The sequence below is a fragment of the Amphichorda felina genome (assembly GCF_050947745.1).
Source record: "Amphichorda felina strain 45539 chromosome Unknown scaffold_5, whole genome shotgun sequence".
Taxonomy (NCBI): domain Eukaryota; kingdom Fungi; phylum Ascomycota; class Sordariomycetes; order Hypocreales; family Bionectriaceae; genus Amphichorda; species Amphichorda felina.
In genome coordinates this window covers 1,323,739-1,340,237 of record NW_028145045.1, presented here as the reverse complement: position 1 = coordinate 1,340,237, position 16,499 = coordinate 1,323,739, and the positions used below count along the sequence as shown (strand labels likewise).

Below are 16,499 nucleotides of genomic sequence, written 5' to 3'. Positions count from 1 at the left end.
GAACTGTAGGTCAACACCCCCGGCTGTGGGGCATGACCATGCCAGGAACTATTCGTAATTGGGACCAGTTTGCAGCTGGAGACTGACAGGCAATGGACATTGGCTGGTTTGGGTTTCTGTCATGCACCTAGAAGAGCGTGCCAAGCATTTGTTGAAGAGCACAAGACCCCAGCTGTTCTGCAGGGGTGTGACTGGTCATTGGTAACCTGGAGGATGGGTTGCATACGAGTATTATCCATTCACCGGTCGCAATTCGCGTACATAATACAGAAACTGGTGCGGAGGATGCGGCGATTTGATTTGCGCATCGAGACTTCGACAAGCTTAGCCCTGTCCTGCATGGCATCGGATGCACAACGAGTCTCTAGGAGGGTACTTTGGTCCCAAGTACCAAGCTACTGGTAAGCACAATGTTTAAGACAAATACGTAATCGCACAGGTATGCACTAGTATCAGCAAGGTATGTAGTATTGGCAGCATCAGCTGTAAAGTGATCGTGGTATCAGCTCTCCGGGCCATCGAGTCCTTGGGGTGCTGGGACACTAATGCTAGCCCATTGCCACATACGAATTACGAATAATAGTTAGTAATACTACTCGTGATATAATACGAGATATTTGCTGTACCATGTATATGTCAATAATCGATATATGACACCGCCCCCACAACACGGCAGGGAGGCTCTCCCAACTTCCAAGGCCGGCCAGCCTGGTTCCAGGGCCAGCCTGGTTTGGGCCCAGGCCCCAGAGTCACAAGGTGGCTCTCAGTTTCCCCACACAACGATCGTAATACTAGTAGTAGAACTCCCGAGTCCCGGTTAAGCGGACACGGAAAGGTGCCACTGTTTTGGATGCCGTCTTGGTCTCATGGGCGCTGGGGCTGCGCCTCGCCGGGTCTTACATGAATCGAAACACAGTCTAAGCTTCCCGTGTCTAACCGACAGACAGAGTCAGACAGGAACCTTGACAGGGGTTTAATGTGGCCCTCCCGCCTCTTCGGTAATCAGCCCTTTCGAGACTTAATTCTAAGTTCCCGGGTTTCTTCTCATGGGAGATTGGGCTGTCTTGACTCGAGGGTTGGCGGATCGATATTTGATATGGGGATCAACCCAACTAAGGACCAGCCAGCCATCCGCTAGACTATTGTACGGTAATAACCCGGGTTCTTTATAGACAGTTTTGTCATTCTTGCGCCTTGGGGCGGCTTTTTAAACTAGGTAGATAATAAATATCGAATATCCCGGTAATCCCCCTTATGTACACAATGTTTTACTCGCCCGGCTTCGTATATACCTGCCGCACAGCGGCGAAACCCAACGAAATTGAATATTATACCAGCGCTCGTTCCTTGGACTTGGAGTTACCAGACGCTCTTACATGCCGATCAGGGCAGCGAGCACAAAGGCGCCAGCAAGGACACCAACGTTGGAGCCGAGGGCAGCACCGGCACCATCCGGGGGCGTGTCGGGGCCAGTAGGCTCGCCGTCACCGCCGTCACCGCCGTCGCTACCATCGCCACCATCGCCGCCATCGCCGCCATCGCCGCCACCATTACCACCCTCACCACCTCCAGGAGTAGTAGTGGGAGCCGGGGCGGGGGTTCCGAGTCCAGTGCTGGGGCCGGGGGTCTGCACCACGGTGGTGGGGGGGGGACCTGCTCCCTCGGGGATGCTGATGACCCCAGTGTCTTCAGGCGGGGGCGCCCCGGCCGAGGTCGAGACGGTGACGGGCTCGCCGAGGCCGGTGCTGGTAGGGGCAGGCTCAGGCTCACCGAGCTCGGTGCTGGTGGGCGCAGAGACGGGGTCACCCAGGCCGGTGCTGGTGGGCGCAGGCTCAGGCTCACCCAGGCCGGTGCTGGTGGGCTCAGGGGCGGGCTCGTCGCTACCGAGTTCCTTGCAGAACTTGTCGTAGCCGGCCATGGCCTCGCCTAGAGTCACGGTTGGTCAGAGACGTGGTCATGATTTCGGGTCATTGCGCTGTTGCGCGCGGGGGCCACTCACCAAACTCGGCTTCGGTGCATGCCTCCTCGATGCAGTCCTCGCTGTGCGTCTTGAGGGAGTAGATGTCGCGGCAGATGCACTCGTTGTCGTCCTTCTCGCAGGTCGAGTTCTCCTCGACGGCCGTGTAGATGCACTTGGGGGCGCAGGCGGGGACGTAGTCCTCAATGCTCGTGGCGCGCACTGCGGCGACAGCGAACGCCGCAGGGAGCAGATAGGTACGGAGAGGAGCCATGTTGATGGATTAAGCGAGTGCTGATTGTTTGGGATCAGGAACGTATGAGACAACCAGAGGAAGAAAAAAGAAGGGGAATCGGCCTCTATTAATGATGGCCATCAATTTCGCGAGGTGACATTGCCAAAGCCTATGAGGATGTTGGTGGAGGGTGGGAAGGATGGAAGGATCCGAGCAACACGCATTGCGATCCATGGGTGCGCTCCCCCTGGTCCTCAACCGCCAATCTGCCACGACAGCTTGTTGTAGAGAGGAGGATCTTCCTCGGTGATATTTTGGTTCCAGATAGAGAAGGTGGGCGCGAGTACGGGAGTCAGATTCGGGCCTTGAAACCAGCGACACGGGCGTCGTGCCGTATTACTGCTGCAATGTGGCATTGTATGTAACGTGCCACGATCTACCCCAGAAAGACTCGACCACTGGGAACTACAAAAAGGGCCGCTGCTGCGCCGTCCTCTGCCGATCTCCCTCGTGTTGTCCGAGCCCAGAAACAATTAATAGCATTAGTATCCGTCGTGCTATGTATGTCAGATTGAAAAACACGCCCAGCACCAGATTGGCTGGTTGGGCATACTTGTAGCCTGTACGGAGTAGCATGAAGCCTGTTGGTAAGATTCCCCCAGAGTCGCTGGGAAATGCCGGATCCATTGGTGGAGTCTGACTTGCTCCTTCTCCATTGCTGATTGCCCAACTGCTATTTTCGTAAGTGCTGCCTACCGTAAGCGGCCTCTTCTTCGAAATGGAAAGACCCGGAGGATTAGAGAAGAGCGCCTTTCCAAACTCCCAATCCTCCCAAGCTGCATTTTGCCGGGGACAGAAGGAGTGCCCACCAATTATGTATCTGCAACACTTAAGTGTCTCGAACCTGACTGGACCTCTGCCTGAGTGCATATCCCCTCTGTGCAATCCTCCGAGCCTTTAGAGCCTAACTCCACGTCGGGAGGTGGAGATGGGTTGTTACCCTGCACCACCCCCCGCAACAATCCATCTACCGGCAGGAGGCGGCTTGGCTTGTCCGAAAATGAGGCTTTGGTAGTTGAGCCTCATGTGGCATAATAGGGGTCCGTTTTAACGAAGGGCAGCCTGGCCTCTCTCACATGCTACCAGCGGGAATGTCTGAAAGCCCTCTCCAAGCAGACATCGCGGACACGCAGCGGTGACGGGAAAACGACAGGTGTAATACTAGTGACCGTGATTTAAACGATGTGAAAGTCATTACCTAGGTGGCGCCGCTTACTTGAAATGTACCAAGCCTAACCAAAGTACTTGCCTTACTATATTCTAAAAGTGCCTAGATTATAGTTTAATACTACCTAGGTAATTAAGCAAGTAGACATGCATGTGGTGTGGAACGACTGTTGGAAGGACTAGAATTCCATCTCAAGTTATTCCTCAGGGGAGGGCAACCTGGTGTGAATACTAATAGGGCCTTGTCCCCCCTCTCCAGTATATATTTTTCTTTAAAAAAAGGTTATAAATATATTTAATGCAGATTTTTAATACGCAGTTAGGTTAAAACGATGGCTGTCCATTGTCTTTATAGTTTGCTCACGAATGGTGCTAGAGCCACCATTGTTCAAGAGGACAACCCTTGGTAAACTTTACCCTGGCAAGATTCCAAGTCTAAGCCTACACTCACTGTCTTATATCGTTTCCCATTGTTCTCCGAGTGGGGGTTTCTCAAAACAGCAGCCAATGGTATACAATTATCTCTTTCTTGGGGCCCTGATCTGAGATCTTTCTTTGTTCAATTTTGCCGGAGCCCATCCATGATCATGTTCGCTGCCAAGGTCCTTGTTCTGTCAGAACAACTCGAGTTCCTCGAGTCTACCAATTGTTCCTATTATCTAAGCCTCTCTTTGTCTGCTGGTCTAATTGCACAACCCACTGCCTTCGTTGTGGTTACAATCTGGGACGGTAGTAGCGTGAGGTAGTGAGAGATATATATTCATGTATACAGACCCATTCAGCTGCATAGTTTTGGTGTACCAGATTCACCAGATCATTGATTTTCATCTCTAGACACAACCATAATCCTGCCAAGATTCCTTTTTCTTTCCTTTGAAGACTCTGGCCACCGAAACCATCATGGACGGCATCATTCATTTCCAGGAGGAGAGTGGAGGGCCCGAAGATTATGTGCACCATTACCCAGTTGAACCCCACATCTTCAATTACTTAGACGGGACATATAGGCGCGAGGACGGCCCCGAGTACGAAGAAGACTTTGATAGCGACGGCGAATGGGACTTCTACAGCAGGGTAGGTCTCTCAATGCAACGGGTGTGGGTTTTAGACAATGGCGGGCTAACCACTGAGCTTTTAGAAAAACTGGCTTGATGAGGAAATCCTGCCGCTGTATCAGCTCCCTCACCTTAACCCATGTTGTATCGCCTGCAACACTACCCAAGGGCTAACCCCGTGCCCGAACTGCCAACTCGTCTTTGCATGCGAGCAGCATTCCGGACCGGCCGCCTTCGAGCCCCACAGAGCAGCCTGCTGGGAACTGTCCGAGGCAAAGTCTAGGCTTCGGGAGCGGGAAGACCTGCTCCAGACGCTGACGGGTTCCCATCCACGGGATATCCTCTTCGACGGCAAGGGTTGGACAGAAATTGCGGTCGCGGGCGGTCAACAGACTCGTGGGATGATGAAAGAACTTCGTTGGAGTCTCGAGAGACTCTGCCTCGAGTATCGGAGGGCTATGAGGAATATACAGTCTGGGGTTGCAGTTAAACAGGCTCTAGAAGGCACCTTCAGCGACTACGCCCAGGGCCTGTTTCGGTACGTTCCAGGTTATGATCGCAGTATTTTCCTGTGGTTGTTTATCAGGGAAGACTGCGACAACATGTGCTTCGCCTTCACAATAGCCTCTGTAGTAGGGCTTGGGTATGACGACCCCCTTGAATTGGACTTTCGTCCAGAGGACTGCATCAGCGACTATGCGTTGTTTCGTCGGATATCAACACGACCGTACGATTTTCTGGCCGAACCACGGCGCATTCCCCTGAGGGCGGTCTACCACCAAAGCGAGCACAGGAGGCACGACTTGCTTTTTCTTCAGTTGCTCCTCAAGCTGAGGACCGCTGCTCGGGTGCGCAACATGCAAGCCGCCTACCAGCTCCTCTTCAAGGGACTTCCATTGGAGCTGGTGACTCAGATCCAGGTAGAGCTGGCTCCCGATCTTGTGGATCCAGCTCCTGATCTTGGGGGGAGAAGCCGTGCATTCCGCACAAGCGTGCGGTACGGCGAGGATCTCACCAAGTATGTGCAGATTCTGGAGGGGCAAGCCCGCGCCGTGCTGGAGAACACATTTGAGCATTCCAGGATGCACTACTTCTGGCCGTCATTTTTCATCCCCTCCATGCAAGCGCTTGGTAAAGAGGATCGGATCCTGTATAAGACCTACCATAAGCTCCTGTCGCAGGTCCCGCACGCCCTTGACCTGATCCGCGAGGCGTGTGTGGAAAAGTATCCTTGGTTTGAGGCGGTGGCTCTGCACGGCGGGTTTCCCGACACGGGACACGGATGGCCTCGTGTCCGCAGCGACGCCAATATGGCCAGATTCACCGGTGCCTCAGTACGACGAGAGTTCCCGATAAGTCTCGCGCACGCAGGCGATGGAGTTCTTCGATGGAACGCGTTTCAGCCGCGTTGTTTAGGCGTCCATACCGATGGGAGGTTTTTGAATATCAATGGCCTTCGTGGTCGCGTCGTTTGCAGAATCACCCAGAGCACAGAGTAGAAGAGATGATCACAAAGGACCGCCTAGATATGGGCTGGGACCGTGATGCAGTTATGGTCCGGGGAAGAAGGGTTGGATAGCTAGGCACTTGTAAGTTGTGTTGAGCTGGTGGAGAACAGGTACTATGTAGGTGTTGTGATGAGGCAGACGATCAATGTGGAACGAATGTGTGCGGATAGTTAAATGTACGTACATAGTAGTAGTAATAGTGTGTGGTGATGGGGCTTCACGGTGCAGGCAGGTGCGTTGGCTAGCAAGTTGGGTAACAAATAGAACATGACATCCTGGGGTAACGGCGCGCAGGTTTAAATCTTATCCAAGGTCTTGGAACAGGCTTCACCCCGTAGCCGTACCTCGCATCCGAAGAAGTTGGGTTTATCCGAAGAGGCTGGAGGCTTTGGGACTGGACTTGCGGAATACGTATGGCTGAATTGCATATGGGGGACTTGGGGGGGGGGGGCCTCACACGGATGTTCAAGTTCGGCCAGGAACAAGATCCACCTGGGCATTATCCCCTGCCGATGCAGCCAATGCAGCCAATGCAGGGAATGGATTCATTTGGTGGCGTTGGCAAGCGTCGGGAGCGGGGAGTTTAGGGTCTCGCCCACCAACGCCAGGCACGTGGTTGGGTCTCTGGCAGAATCTGAGGCAACCTTGAGATTGCTGAGAGACTGAGACTTCTGGCCCGGAAATTCGGGATGGGGATATCGAGCAGCAGTGCTGCATCACGGACTCGCACAGCCAATAGCGAGAGCGCCGTTTGTCTTCATCCCTGCCTGCGCATCCGGCAAATGTCCAACCCCACAGTACCCCAATAACAATTGGGTCCTCTCCTCCTCCCCAAAAACTCCCCAACCTGGAGTCCTGGACGACTCCGCCCTCGGGGTTGAGTCCGTCCTGGGGAGGTTTTTTCTGGGGAGCCTAGCTGTCAGGGGGCCTCGGTTTCTTGTCCTGCCGCATGCTCAATGATATCGGTTGGAGGGGCCTGTCTGGATTTTTTTCTCCTTTCCTCTTTTTCTTGTCCTTGTCATTGCGCGTCAAACACCACGGCCTGGGTTGCTTGCCGATGACTGCGCCCAACATGACGTCTCCAAGCACCGAGAAGAATGTCCAGACCGAAGCCGCTGGGGAAGTTCACGTCGAGGGCAATGTCCACTCAGTCGCTGGGCGCGGCCAGGCGGCGACTGACGAGTGAGTCTTTGCCGTATGCCTCTGATGTGCCGACTACAACTACTGACCTACGACTTCAGATACGGCAACTCGCTTGTCCAGTTCGACCCCGCGGCTGTGCGCAAGCTTCGCCTGAAGATTGACCTCTGCACCATCCCTACCGTCGCGCTCCTCTATCTCTTCTGCTTCATCGACCGAGCCAACATCGGTACGACATCTTCAGCTGTTCTTGCGCCGCATTGTTTCCTCTGACTCTAGTACTAGGAAATGCTCGCATCGCTGGTCTGGAAGAGGATCTCAACCTCAAGGGATACGACTACAACATAGTCCTATCCATCTTCTACATCTCGTACATCGTCTTCGAGATCCCCTCTAGTGTCTGCTGCAAGTGGATGGGCCCCGGCTGGTTCATCCCCATCACCTCTCTCCTCTTTGGCGTCGCCTCCATCGCCACCGCCTTTGTCCACACCAGGGCCGCCATCTGCGGCGTCCGCTTCCTCCTCGGCATCTTCGAGGCTGGCATGCTGCCGGGCATTGCCTACTACCTGTCGCGATGGTACCAGCGCGCCGAGCTCACGTTCCGCCTATCGCTGTACATGGTCATGTCCCCTCTGGCAGGCGCCTTCGGCGGCCTGCTGGCCTCGGCCATCCTCAAGCTCGACCACTTTGGCGGTCTCGAACGCTGGCGCATGATCTTTGCTATTGAGGGTATCGTCACCGTCGCCCTATCCGTCATATCCTTCTTCACCCTCACCGACCGCCCCGAGACGGCCAGGTGGCTCAGCCAGGAAGAGAAGGAATTGTGCATCGCGCGCGTCAAATCGGAGCGTGTTGGCGCCACCGAGGTCCTCGATGGTATGGACCGCAAGAAGCTGTGGCGCGGCATGTCCAACCCGGTTGCCATCCACGTCGCTGTCATCTTCCTCTTCAACTGCATCATCGTTCAGGGCTTGGCCTTCTTCCTGCCCACTATTGTGGGCAGCATCTATCCCGATTTCAGCGTCGTCAAGAAGCAGCTGTACAGCGTGCCCCCCTACGTTGTCGGCGCCTTCTTCACCGTGGCCTTCCCGGGCCTGAGTTGGTACCTTGACCGGAGACAGGTCTTGATTGCGCTCAGTGCGCCGAGTACGTTGTCCTGGAACTATCCCCTGCCCGTATGGCTTGATATGCTGACAAGATTATTTGTAGTGACCGTCATTGGATACATCATGTTCCTCGCATCGAAGGTCAATAGTGTTCGATACGGTGCTACGTTTCTTATCACCAGTTCCTCCATGGTGATGGGACCCATGTCAAACGCTCACATCAGCGCCAACGTTGTCAGTGACACGGCCCGCAGCAGCGCCATTGGGTTAAATGTGAGTGCCACTTCATTTATTTTTATCATAGCCCCTTTTCCCCGATAGCTGACTTGGGAACTAAAAGGTCATGTTCGGCAACGTCGGTGGCCTTGTCGCGACATGGAGCTACATCAGTTGGGACGCGCCCGACTACCACATCGGCAACGGGCTCAACCTCGCGGCTGCCAGCACCATGTTCTTCGTCGCAGTTGCAGGTTGGTTCTGGATGAAGCGAGACAACAAGAAGCGCGACCAGCGGGATGCGGCGGTGGAGCTGGAGGGCTTGACACCTGAGCAGATTGGAGACCTCGACTGGAAACACCCTGGTTTCCGCTGGAGGACTTGATTGAATGCTCTGGAACTACCAGGGAACCACTAGTTTTCCGTTCTTGAATATACAAGGATACTAGTACCTCTTGTCTACAAAGGGGCTTGAACAAATTAGGATAAAGAAAATAACATTTATTACTACTTAGTGAGACTACCTGTCTATCAACAAGTGCAGGAACATGAACCCAGGCGACCCAAATCCAAAGCCCCCCACCCCCCAAAAGAAAAACAATCGCTAACTGGACAAAAGAGAATAAGCCAACCATATCAATAAGGGCAGGAACATAGGCGACCTAAATCCAAAAGTCGGCAAAAGTCAATAGCCAAAAGGGACAAAAGCACGGGTGCAAAAGCCAATAGCCAAACAAAACAAAAGCAAGGACAAAGAAAACATCCCCAACACTCCCACTAAGGAGCCGAACCCATGACATTATCATTCCACCACATTTGAATACAGCCTGATGGGAGTTCCTGGGTAATAGTGCCGCGCAGCTCCCCGTAGCGCTGGTCGATCTCCTCTTCCGACACCACTCTCCTGATGAAAGTGCGCATGGCCTCCCAGGTGCCATCGAGGAGTGTGACGGCCAAGAACACGTCCAGATACGCCAGCTGCGCGACGTGCTTGGGCCTGGATGCGCAGTCCTCGAGGCACATGTGGCCGAGGCACAGGTAGCCCAGGCGGGGGTCCGGGGTGTCCTTGTCGTAGGAGTCGATGGGGAACAGCACGAAGACGCTTGGGTCGAAGAACCCCGACCAGAAGAAGGGGTTGACGCTGTGCAGGTGACCGATCAGGAAGAGGATGTGATTCTCGAGATCGACGAGCCCCGAGTGCCCAATGGAGGGGAGATCGAGAGGCCGGTTCGGGTTGTCCATGTCTCGCAGGCTCTGGAGGGCTAGAATCTTGAGGATGATGATGAGGAACTGGAAGCCAATGTCAGGGTGGGGCTCTAGGGGCCTGAGGAAGATATCCAAGGTCACAAGGTGAATCCCGGCCTGCTGCTCGATGCCATCGATGAGTGTCTCGAGGCACTCCAACTTGCCCAGCCTCAGCTGCAGGTTGGGGATGGTGCGCTCGACCATCCTGCGGCTGATGTAGGGGCACCCCCTGAGGCTCAGGAACATGTCCAGCGAGACCTCTGTGGCCTTGCGGGTCTCCCAGGAAGCCAGGAGGTTTGCCTTGGAACTGACGGTGTTGACCCAGGTCTCGTGCAGTTCCAGCAACTCGGTCGGGTTGTCGTGGGTGCTGGCCACCTGTGCCATGAGGTCCCAGTTATAGAGGTCAAACTGGTCGCCGACGTAGCCGTCGAGTTTGTCCTTGGTGTCCTCGATAATGTCATCAAGCATGATCTTGTTCATGCAGAAAAAGCTGTGGTTATTGAAGTCTTCGGCCTTGTGCGGGGCGCAGCACCAGAGGGACAGCCCACATAGCTCGCAGGGGATCATGGTGTCGTAGTTTTCCAGACAGACCCTGCAACGGTCGTGGAAGACCCTGATAGCAGGGTTTTTCCATGGGTTATCCATGGTTTCGTTGTGTTGGCTGTCTTGAGTTTTAATGGATAGGGTTGGTAAGGCCGTTTCTGAGAGAGATGAAGAGCACCGATGGACTGAGAGTGAGAGGTCGTTATATACATGTGCGTCTTCCCTGTTCAGTGGCTCTGTAACCGTGAACTTTGAAATATGAACTATCGATGAATTGGGTTCAAGAGGAGAAGCAGAGGAAGAATGGGGGGGGATAAGGAGAACTGATACTGCACATACATTGCGAACGATCTTAGGACATAATATCACTGTCAGCACTCGAAGTGCGAGCGATGAACAAATCGATACTACAAAGATACTATCAGTTCCCCGGAGAACGGGTGGAGAATAAACGGAAACTAGTTCAGGATGAAGTTGGCCCGCAGAGACCCTTAACAGTCTTCATCGGGCTTGGTTCTGACTGGCGAAGGGTCTCAGCCGAAACGGCCCAAAGAGAGCAGTGTGGACGACATGGAACTCCTTGAGGGTGTTCTATGGCCCGATTCTATGGCAGCACCAGGGCCCAGTCGACTATGTAGAGAAGAAGACTACAGGGTAGAGGAAACTGAGTTCACTTTGCCGAGCGTGTCGACTTACATGATCACCTTGTGAGAAATCTATGTTCAAAGATGTTTGTCTACGGATCGCAGTGTTCTATCAGGAATTTGTGTTGTTGGAGATAGGTACAGGTCTCGAGCTCTTTGACGAGCATATCAAATTGGACCACCATCCATCGCCCACACCTGTCGCATCGCGTGAAGAATGTATATTTTTAGAAGATTATTGTTTACTGGTTTTACCTAACTCTATCTAGCTCAACGAGGACCGCAACCTTTTTCTTTTTCCTCTACTTCACTAGAGAGATGGCAAAACGGTTCAATTTTAGCCCACAACTTGGAATCCAAGTGAGTCCTGAGCCACTGTGCATGTTCTGGATACTCCCGTAAAAATTCGAGATTCTCTTTACAATAAACAGTTATACCACGGCAGAAGAGTGACCGGATAATTTTGCGCCGGTGTTTTGGATGTTATTTCTCATTCGCCCGTTAGGAAGCCAGTGAAACTTCCTGCGCTCTCATGTAAATGGCCAGTTCTTAAGTTCTTTCTTTATCTTGGAAGGGAGCTCCTCGTGAGCTCGGACGCTGGAAGCTTTGTTAGCTTGAGACAGGGGTGAGATTAGATGTGGTTAACATGATTCGACTTATAGAGATCCTTCTGTCCATTTATACCACAGTACTGGTACCTCTTCCTCTTGGATAGTGTGATCATAACCGTGGTGACCAACTAAAAAAAAGTATTTACGGTGCTCGATGCCGATGTGGTCGCCATGTGGAAACGAAAGCATGCGCTCTTAGGTAGAATCGAAATTCCGTTTCCAATGATGTTGGCAGACTGTGTTTTCAATAAAGGTGAGTTTTTCTTGGCGATCACTGGCAGGCACAAGGTGCGTAGTTGTCTGTAGCAAAATCCGGATTTTGCCTGCAGGATTCGGCTCGGGTTGCAGCGCTGCTGAGTTCTCCATGATTTGGTGATGATGGTGATAGCGAGCGCTTGTGTTGCTTGTGTTGTTGTGTTGTGTTATTTTGTTGTTGGCAATGAGTAGGCGTCAGGCAGGGATTGAGATGTGGGTTATGTGGTATTGGAAGAAGGAAAGGAACAATGGGTTAATTCGGATCGCGGCTAGATATATATAAGAAGGTAAGGTACTTATTGAGTTTGTCTTGTCAACTTTTTTCAACATCCTGTTTCTTTTGTTGCTGTGCGGCTCATAGATTCATCAATACCAGGTACTTTAATGGGCTGAACTCACCTACCTACCTACCTAGCTAGGTACAGTCAGGGAACGTGACCGCCGACAGGAACACATAGATAATGGGCTACCCACTTTCATCATCACCATCGCCATCCACCATCGCCATTCACCATCCATGCCCAGGCCGAACCTAACCATCACGTTTCGCCATCAATTCATTGGACCGTGTTCTGATCCCATAGACTTGTCTGGACAAACAGAACAAACACCTTTAGCCATCCTTCAATGCACCTCAAGAAGGGCTGCATGGTCTGCTCTGGCACGACCAACCTTCAACGCTGCGAGTACTGCAAAGTCGTACACTACTGCCGCAGCCACCGCCAGGCTCGGTACCGGAGCCCCCACAGCATCTCATGCACCCTTATCGAAGATGCCCGCCTACGCCTTGCCTCTGAAGAAGAGAGCCTACGCTATGACTCTGCCCATAGCATCGGCGGTCTCTACTCCGTCCCGCTGAATGTCTTTGAGAGCTGCGTTGGCTTCTTCTGGGACATTCTTGCGACAAGAGACTATCTGTTAGCCCGCCATGCCTTCACCGATGCGCTGCTCAGGATCGACACTGAAGACGCCGTCCTCCTGGTCGTTAGTGAGTACGCCGACATGCTGCGCCTGTGCCGCCGCGACGACCTGGAGATTAGACACCGCATGCCCGCACAGCTTCTGCGGCTCGGGGAGGACCAACAGTGCTACGACTTTCTCAAATTCTGGGCCAAAGAGGAGGACAACTACGTCGATAGTGAGGACCCCGTAGCACTTCGCCGGCGCTACGACGACTCCGACATCCTTGAAGATCCCACGGCAGCGCTTAGGCTATCTGAGTCCGTGTTTGAGATGGGCAGGCTCATACCGGCCTTTCTCCTCAAGCTCAGCCTATGGCTGAAGATGCGTGAGATTGCACAGACACTTATAACCTTAAGGGAGATGCGCAAGAACATCCCACTCGAACTCATTATTACTATCCAGCTCCATCTCGCCACTCCAGCCGTCCTCAACAACGCCGCTATCATAAGTGACATCCGCAACGGCAGGAATCTCGAGCATCATATTGCCACGCTGAGGCACCATGCCGGGCTGATATGCAGGGCCATATCGCATGCATCTGGAGGGTTTTGGGACGTCTTCCACATCACCGACGAAGAAGACGACTTAGAATCATCGCTGCTACGCCATCTGAAGGGCCCGCCCAGCGAACCAGCTGTCATAGCCCTGCAACGAAACTACCAGGCGTTTGTGGACATCCCCCACGCTGTTCCCATGACCGAGAGTATCATGCTCGAAGAAGAAGAAGCGGGAGAATGGGAGGTCGATGACGAGGAACAAACCGATGATATTTTTGTCCACGACTCGCCTGAATGAACACCGGCCTAAACAAGAGTGGACTGCCCCCTGGCCACGAATTGTTGGACCGCCGATGACAAGGCATTCCTGCGCCCCAGATACCACATCCCTCGATCATGAGAAAGAAGACCTTAGCTGCCAATCTTCCTAGCAACAATCCAGAGGAACTTCTCCTCCGTATCACCCTCGACTTCAACCTTCTCAACCTCCAGCCCGCCCGCCTTGAGCGCGTCAACCGTCCCCTCCTTGCCAAGGCCACTCCAGTACATCCACCCATCCTTGTGCAGCCACTCCTCAAACACAACCCCCGCCGTCTCGTGCACCGGGAAGTTGGCCACGAGGATGCCACCGGGCCGCAGCCACCCGCCGATCCTCCGCAGCATGGCAGCCTGCTCCTCCTGGTCCAAGTGGATGATGGTGTACAGCCCCACCACGGCGGCGAGCGACCCGGGCGCAAAGTCCAGCTTGGTCATGTCACCCGGGTGGAAGTCGACGCGGTCCTTGTAGGCGGCCAGGTTGGCGCGCGCGAGGTCGACCTGCAGGTCGGACAGGTCGTTGGCGTGGGCATGGACGGCCGGGGCGCGCGAGAGCAGCGTCTCGAGGAAGGGCTTTCCCGCGCCACAGCCGACTTCGAGGACGGTGTGTTTTTCGTCCTCGGATGTCAGCTCGGGGCAGCGCGCGAGGAGCTCGTCGAGGTAGGCGAGGCGGAGATGGTTGTGGCGTGCCGTCCAGGCATTGTAAGTGTTGCTCATGGAGTTGTAGGACGCGCGGAGGCGCTCCTTGACATCCTTAGGGGGCTCCATGTTCACGCCAATTGGGCAACTAATTACGGTTTAACTGGGGTTTTTTTTTGGGCTGATTCCTAATTCTGAGTTGGTGAAGTGAAGTCGTATGGTGAAACAGGAAGTGAGGGGAACGGAACTGCCCGCCTCTTTATCTACACGTATTCAGCTGCTTCTCGAGACAGGGCCAACAAGTTGCAACTAGCTGTTGCCCCGCATGCCCGAATGAGTCAACTGACTGGGGCACTAGATTGATGTAGTATCGATATGAAGATACGCCAGATATTGCTGACATGGAGGTCAGGATGATAACTTGTCACGCAAAGCGGGGACGAAATTAATACCTATGACTGCGTTTACCGTATCGCACGAAGAGGTTCAAACGATGTGGCGCTTGCAATGAGAGGCAGCGGCAGCCCTCGGAGTCATCGGCATCAAAGTGCGTCCTTGGAGTCAGACGCAGCCCTCGCAGTCAGATGCAAGCCTCCGCGGTTATACGCAGCACTCGCAGGCCTCAGAGCCCCTCGATTTTCCCACCCAACGTCTCCAGTGAAGGCTCCGCAGGGCATAATCTTCGTCATACTACATTGATTTAAATTCGCTTTGCTTAATGACAAGGTAGTACTTAGGCGTAGGGACGACGATGAAGTCGTCCCATGAGTTTGATGTTCAAGTTGATTTCAAGAGATGGGGCTCGGCCCCGGAGGGATAGGAGTACTACTCGTACATGCAAGGTGCAGGTCTCGAATGTCACTGGTTGTTATCACGACCCCATAAATTTAGACCCCCCGGTTAACACAGTTCAATTCATCTAACGCGAATTTTCGTTTATCGAGCTTCGCGATCTGCACTGAAACCCTCATCGTGAGATATCAACCTCATTGAACATTTCACCACCAGGCCCGCCATGCCATCATGTCTAAAAGCGCCGCCATCGCGACGTACCGGCGGTTCCCCAAGGAACTATTCCGCGTCAACAGCGGCTGGCGCGTGAAGCTGCGGCCCTTCAAGACCAACAACCCCGAGGCCTTCTACGACATCGCCACCGCTCACGAGGAGGGCAAGCGCCTGCGCGAAATGAAAGTCCTACCCAAGGCGCTGGAGCTGGACTATAAGTGTGAGTTGTTGCGGTTGGCCCTCCGCGCCCGCGGGTGTGTGTGTGTGTGTGTGGAGGGTGAAGGGTGAGAGGCTGACCTTCGGCTCTTGGATGTAGCACCGAATGGGGCGACGCTGAGGCCCAATACGCCGTATTTGCAGCACTACGTAGCCCGAACGTTTCGGGGGCAGAATGTCATAGTCTACGGCGTGCAGGAAGGTGAGATGAGTCGAAGTTCCTCCTCCCCCTATCATGAGAGCTCCCACTCATAGTCGGCCCTCCAGGAACCGAGGTCCCCGAGGATCTGATCCTCGTCCACGAAGGTCCCGACCGCGAGGAATGGTCCCTCCAGCCGGCACGGGAGATGACCCTCGATGGTAAGCCGGCTCTGCCTTTAACCCCTCCTGTACCTCTGCGATCATCTATCCACCTGACCCTCCTTATTCCCAGAGCTCAACGAGAGCATCACCAAGTTCCTCCTCGATAGCGGCTCCCGCATGACTAGGGAGCAGTGGTGCAAGGCGTACCCCAAGCCCACGGAGCCGCACGGGCCGAACTATCCGCTGCCGAAGAACTGGCGCGCGAGGGTGAACCCGCCGAAGAGCTAGGGGACGATGTAAGACTGCGTTGTATCCGCGGGGGGGGGGGGGGGATGGGGGCGGTCATGTTAGCATGGTACCGGCGCATATGGGTGTTGCATCACGGCATGGACAGCATTGGTTTTGGATTTTCTGTATACCAGTTGTAGTGCTACTAGTACAAGTACTAACTAGTTAGTTTGCATGTGTACGAGTATAATATATAGTACGAGTGGTCACCAGTCACAAGTTTTGGGATCAAATGCCGTTGTCGACTTGATGATGACGCCAGTTTGATGTCGCACTTCGCGATGCCACATGTCTCAACTAAATTGGGCATTCTGGTTCAAAACAATCAGATGTTTCACAGCTGGCGCACCAGCTACTACGAGTACTAGAACTCCCCTACTATGCGTGAGTGCTATGCCCAGCCAGGGGGTTGATTCACACGCGTCTCGAGATGGGTACAGGTTAGTTCATGTTGGGTTGCGATCAGAAATCGATTGCTCGATCAAGCTATCTACAGATGTTCCGATACGCCGCCCCGACACCGTCCCCTGA

General features: G+C 53.8%; 7 protein-coding genes across 7 annotated transcripts; 4 read left to right on the top strand and 3 right to left on the bottom strand.

The window, feature by feature from the left end:
* Nucleotides 1–1,372: 1,372 nt before the first annotated feature.
* Nucleotides 1,373–2,231, bottom strand: ACO1O0_005266 (CFEM domain-containing protein; the record flags this gene model as incomplete). The annotated part of the gene is made up of 2 exons (XM_083194691.1): nt 1,373–1,926; nt 2,000–2,231. 2 exons carry the CDS (start codon nt 2,229–2,231, stop codon nt 1,373–1,375), a joined length of 786 nt encoding a protein of 261 aa, XP_083049604.1.
* A 2,088-nt stretch (nt 2,232–4,319) lies between these two features.
* Nucleotides 4,320–5,973, top strand: ACO1O0_005265 (uncharacterized protein; the record flags this gene model as incomplete). Its single annotated transcript, XM_083194690.1, has 2 exons — nt 4,320–4,493; nt 4,558–5,973. 2 exons carry the CDS (start codon nt 4,320–4,322, stop codon nt 5,971–5,973), a joined length of 1,590 nt encoding a protein of 529 aa, XP_083049603.1.
* Nucleotides 5,974–7,054: 1,081 nt separating this feature from the next.
* On the top strand, nt 7,055–8,829 carry ACO1O0_005264 (uncharacterized protein; the record flags this gene model as incomplete). The annotated part of the gene is made up of 5 exons (XM_083194689.1): nt 7,055–7,164; nt 7,224–7,351; nt 7,408–8,268; nt 8,332–8,501; nt 8,569–8,829. The coding sequence occupies 5 exons, from the start codon at nt 7,055–7,057 to the stop codon at nt 8,827–8,829; spliced, it is 1,530 nt and encodes a 509-aa protein (XP_083049602.1).
* A 392-nt stretch (nt 8,830–9,221) lies between these two features.
* Nucleotides 9,222–10,256, bottom strand: ACO1O0_005263 (uncharacterized protein; the record flags this gene model as incomplete). The annotated part of the gene is made up of 1 exon (XM_083194688.1): nt 9,222–10,256. The coding sequence occupies one exon, from the start codon at nt 10,254–10,256 to the stop codon at nt 9,222–9,224; it is 1,035 nt and encodes a 344-aa protein (XP_083049601.1).
* Nucleotides 10,257–12,369: 2,113 nt separating this feature from the next.
* ACO1O0_005262 (zinc finger MYND domain-containing protein) lies at nt 12,370–13,500 on the top strand (the record flags this gene model as incomplete). Its single annotated transcript, XM_083194687.1, has 1 exon — nt 12,370–13,500. The coding sequence occupies one exon, from the start codon at nt 12,370–12,372 to the stop codon at nt 13,498–13,500; it is 1,131 nt and encodes a 376-aa protein (XP_083049600.1).
* Nucleotides 13,501–13,613: 113 nt separating this feature from the next.
* Nucleotides 13,614–14,285, bottom strand: ACO1O0_005261 (S-adenosyl-L-methionine-dependent methyltransferase; the record flags this gene model as incomplete). Its single annotated transcript, XM_083194686.1, has 1 exon — nt 13,614–14,285. One exon carries the CDS (start codon nt 14,283–14,285, stop codon nt 13,614–13,616), a length of 672 nt encoding a protein of 223 aa, XP_083049599.1.
* Nucleotides 14,286–15,179: 894 nt separating this feature from the next.
* Nucleotides 15,180–15,968, top strand: ACO1O0_005260 (uncharacterized protein; the record flags this gene model as incomplete). Its single annotated transcript, XM_083194685.1, has 4 exons — nt 15,180–15,381; nt 15,478–15,579; nt 15,645–15,737; nt 15,811–15,968. 4 exons carry the CDS (start codon nt 15,180–15,182, stop codon nt 15,966–15,968), a joined length of 555 nt encoding a protein of 184 aa, XP_083049598.1.
* Nucleotides 15,969–16,499: the final 531 nt, after the last annotated feature.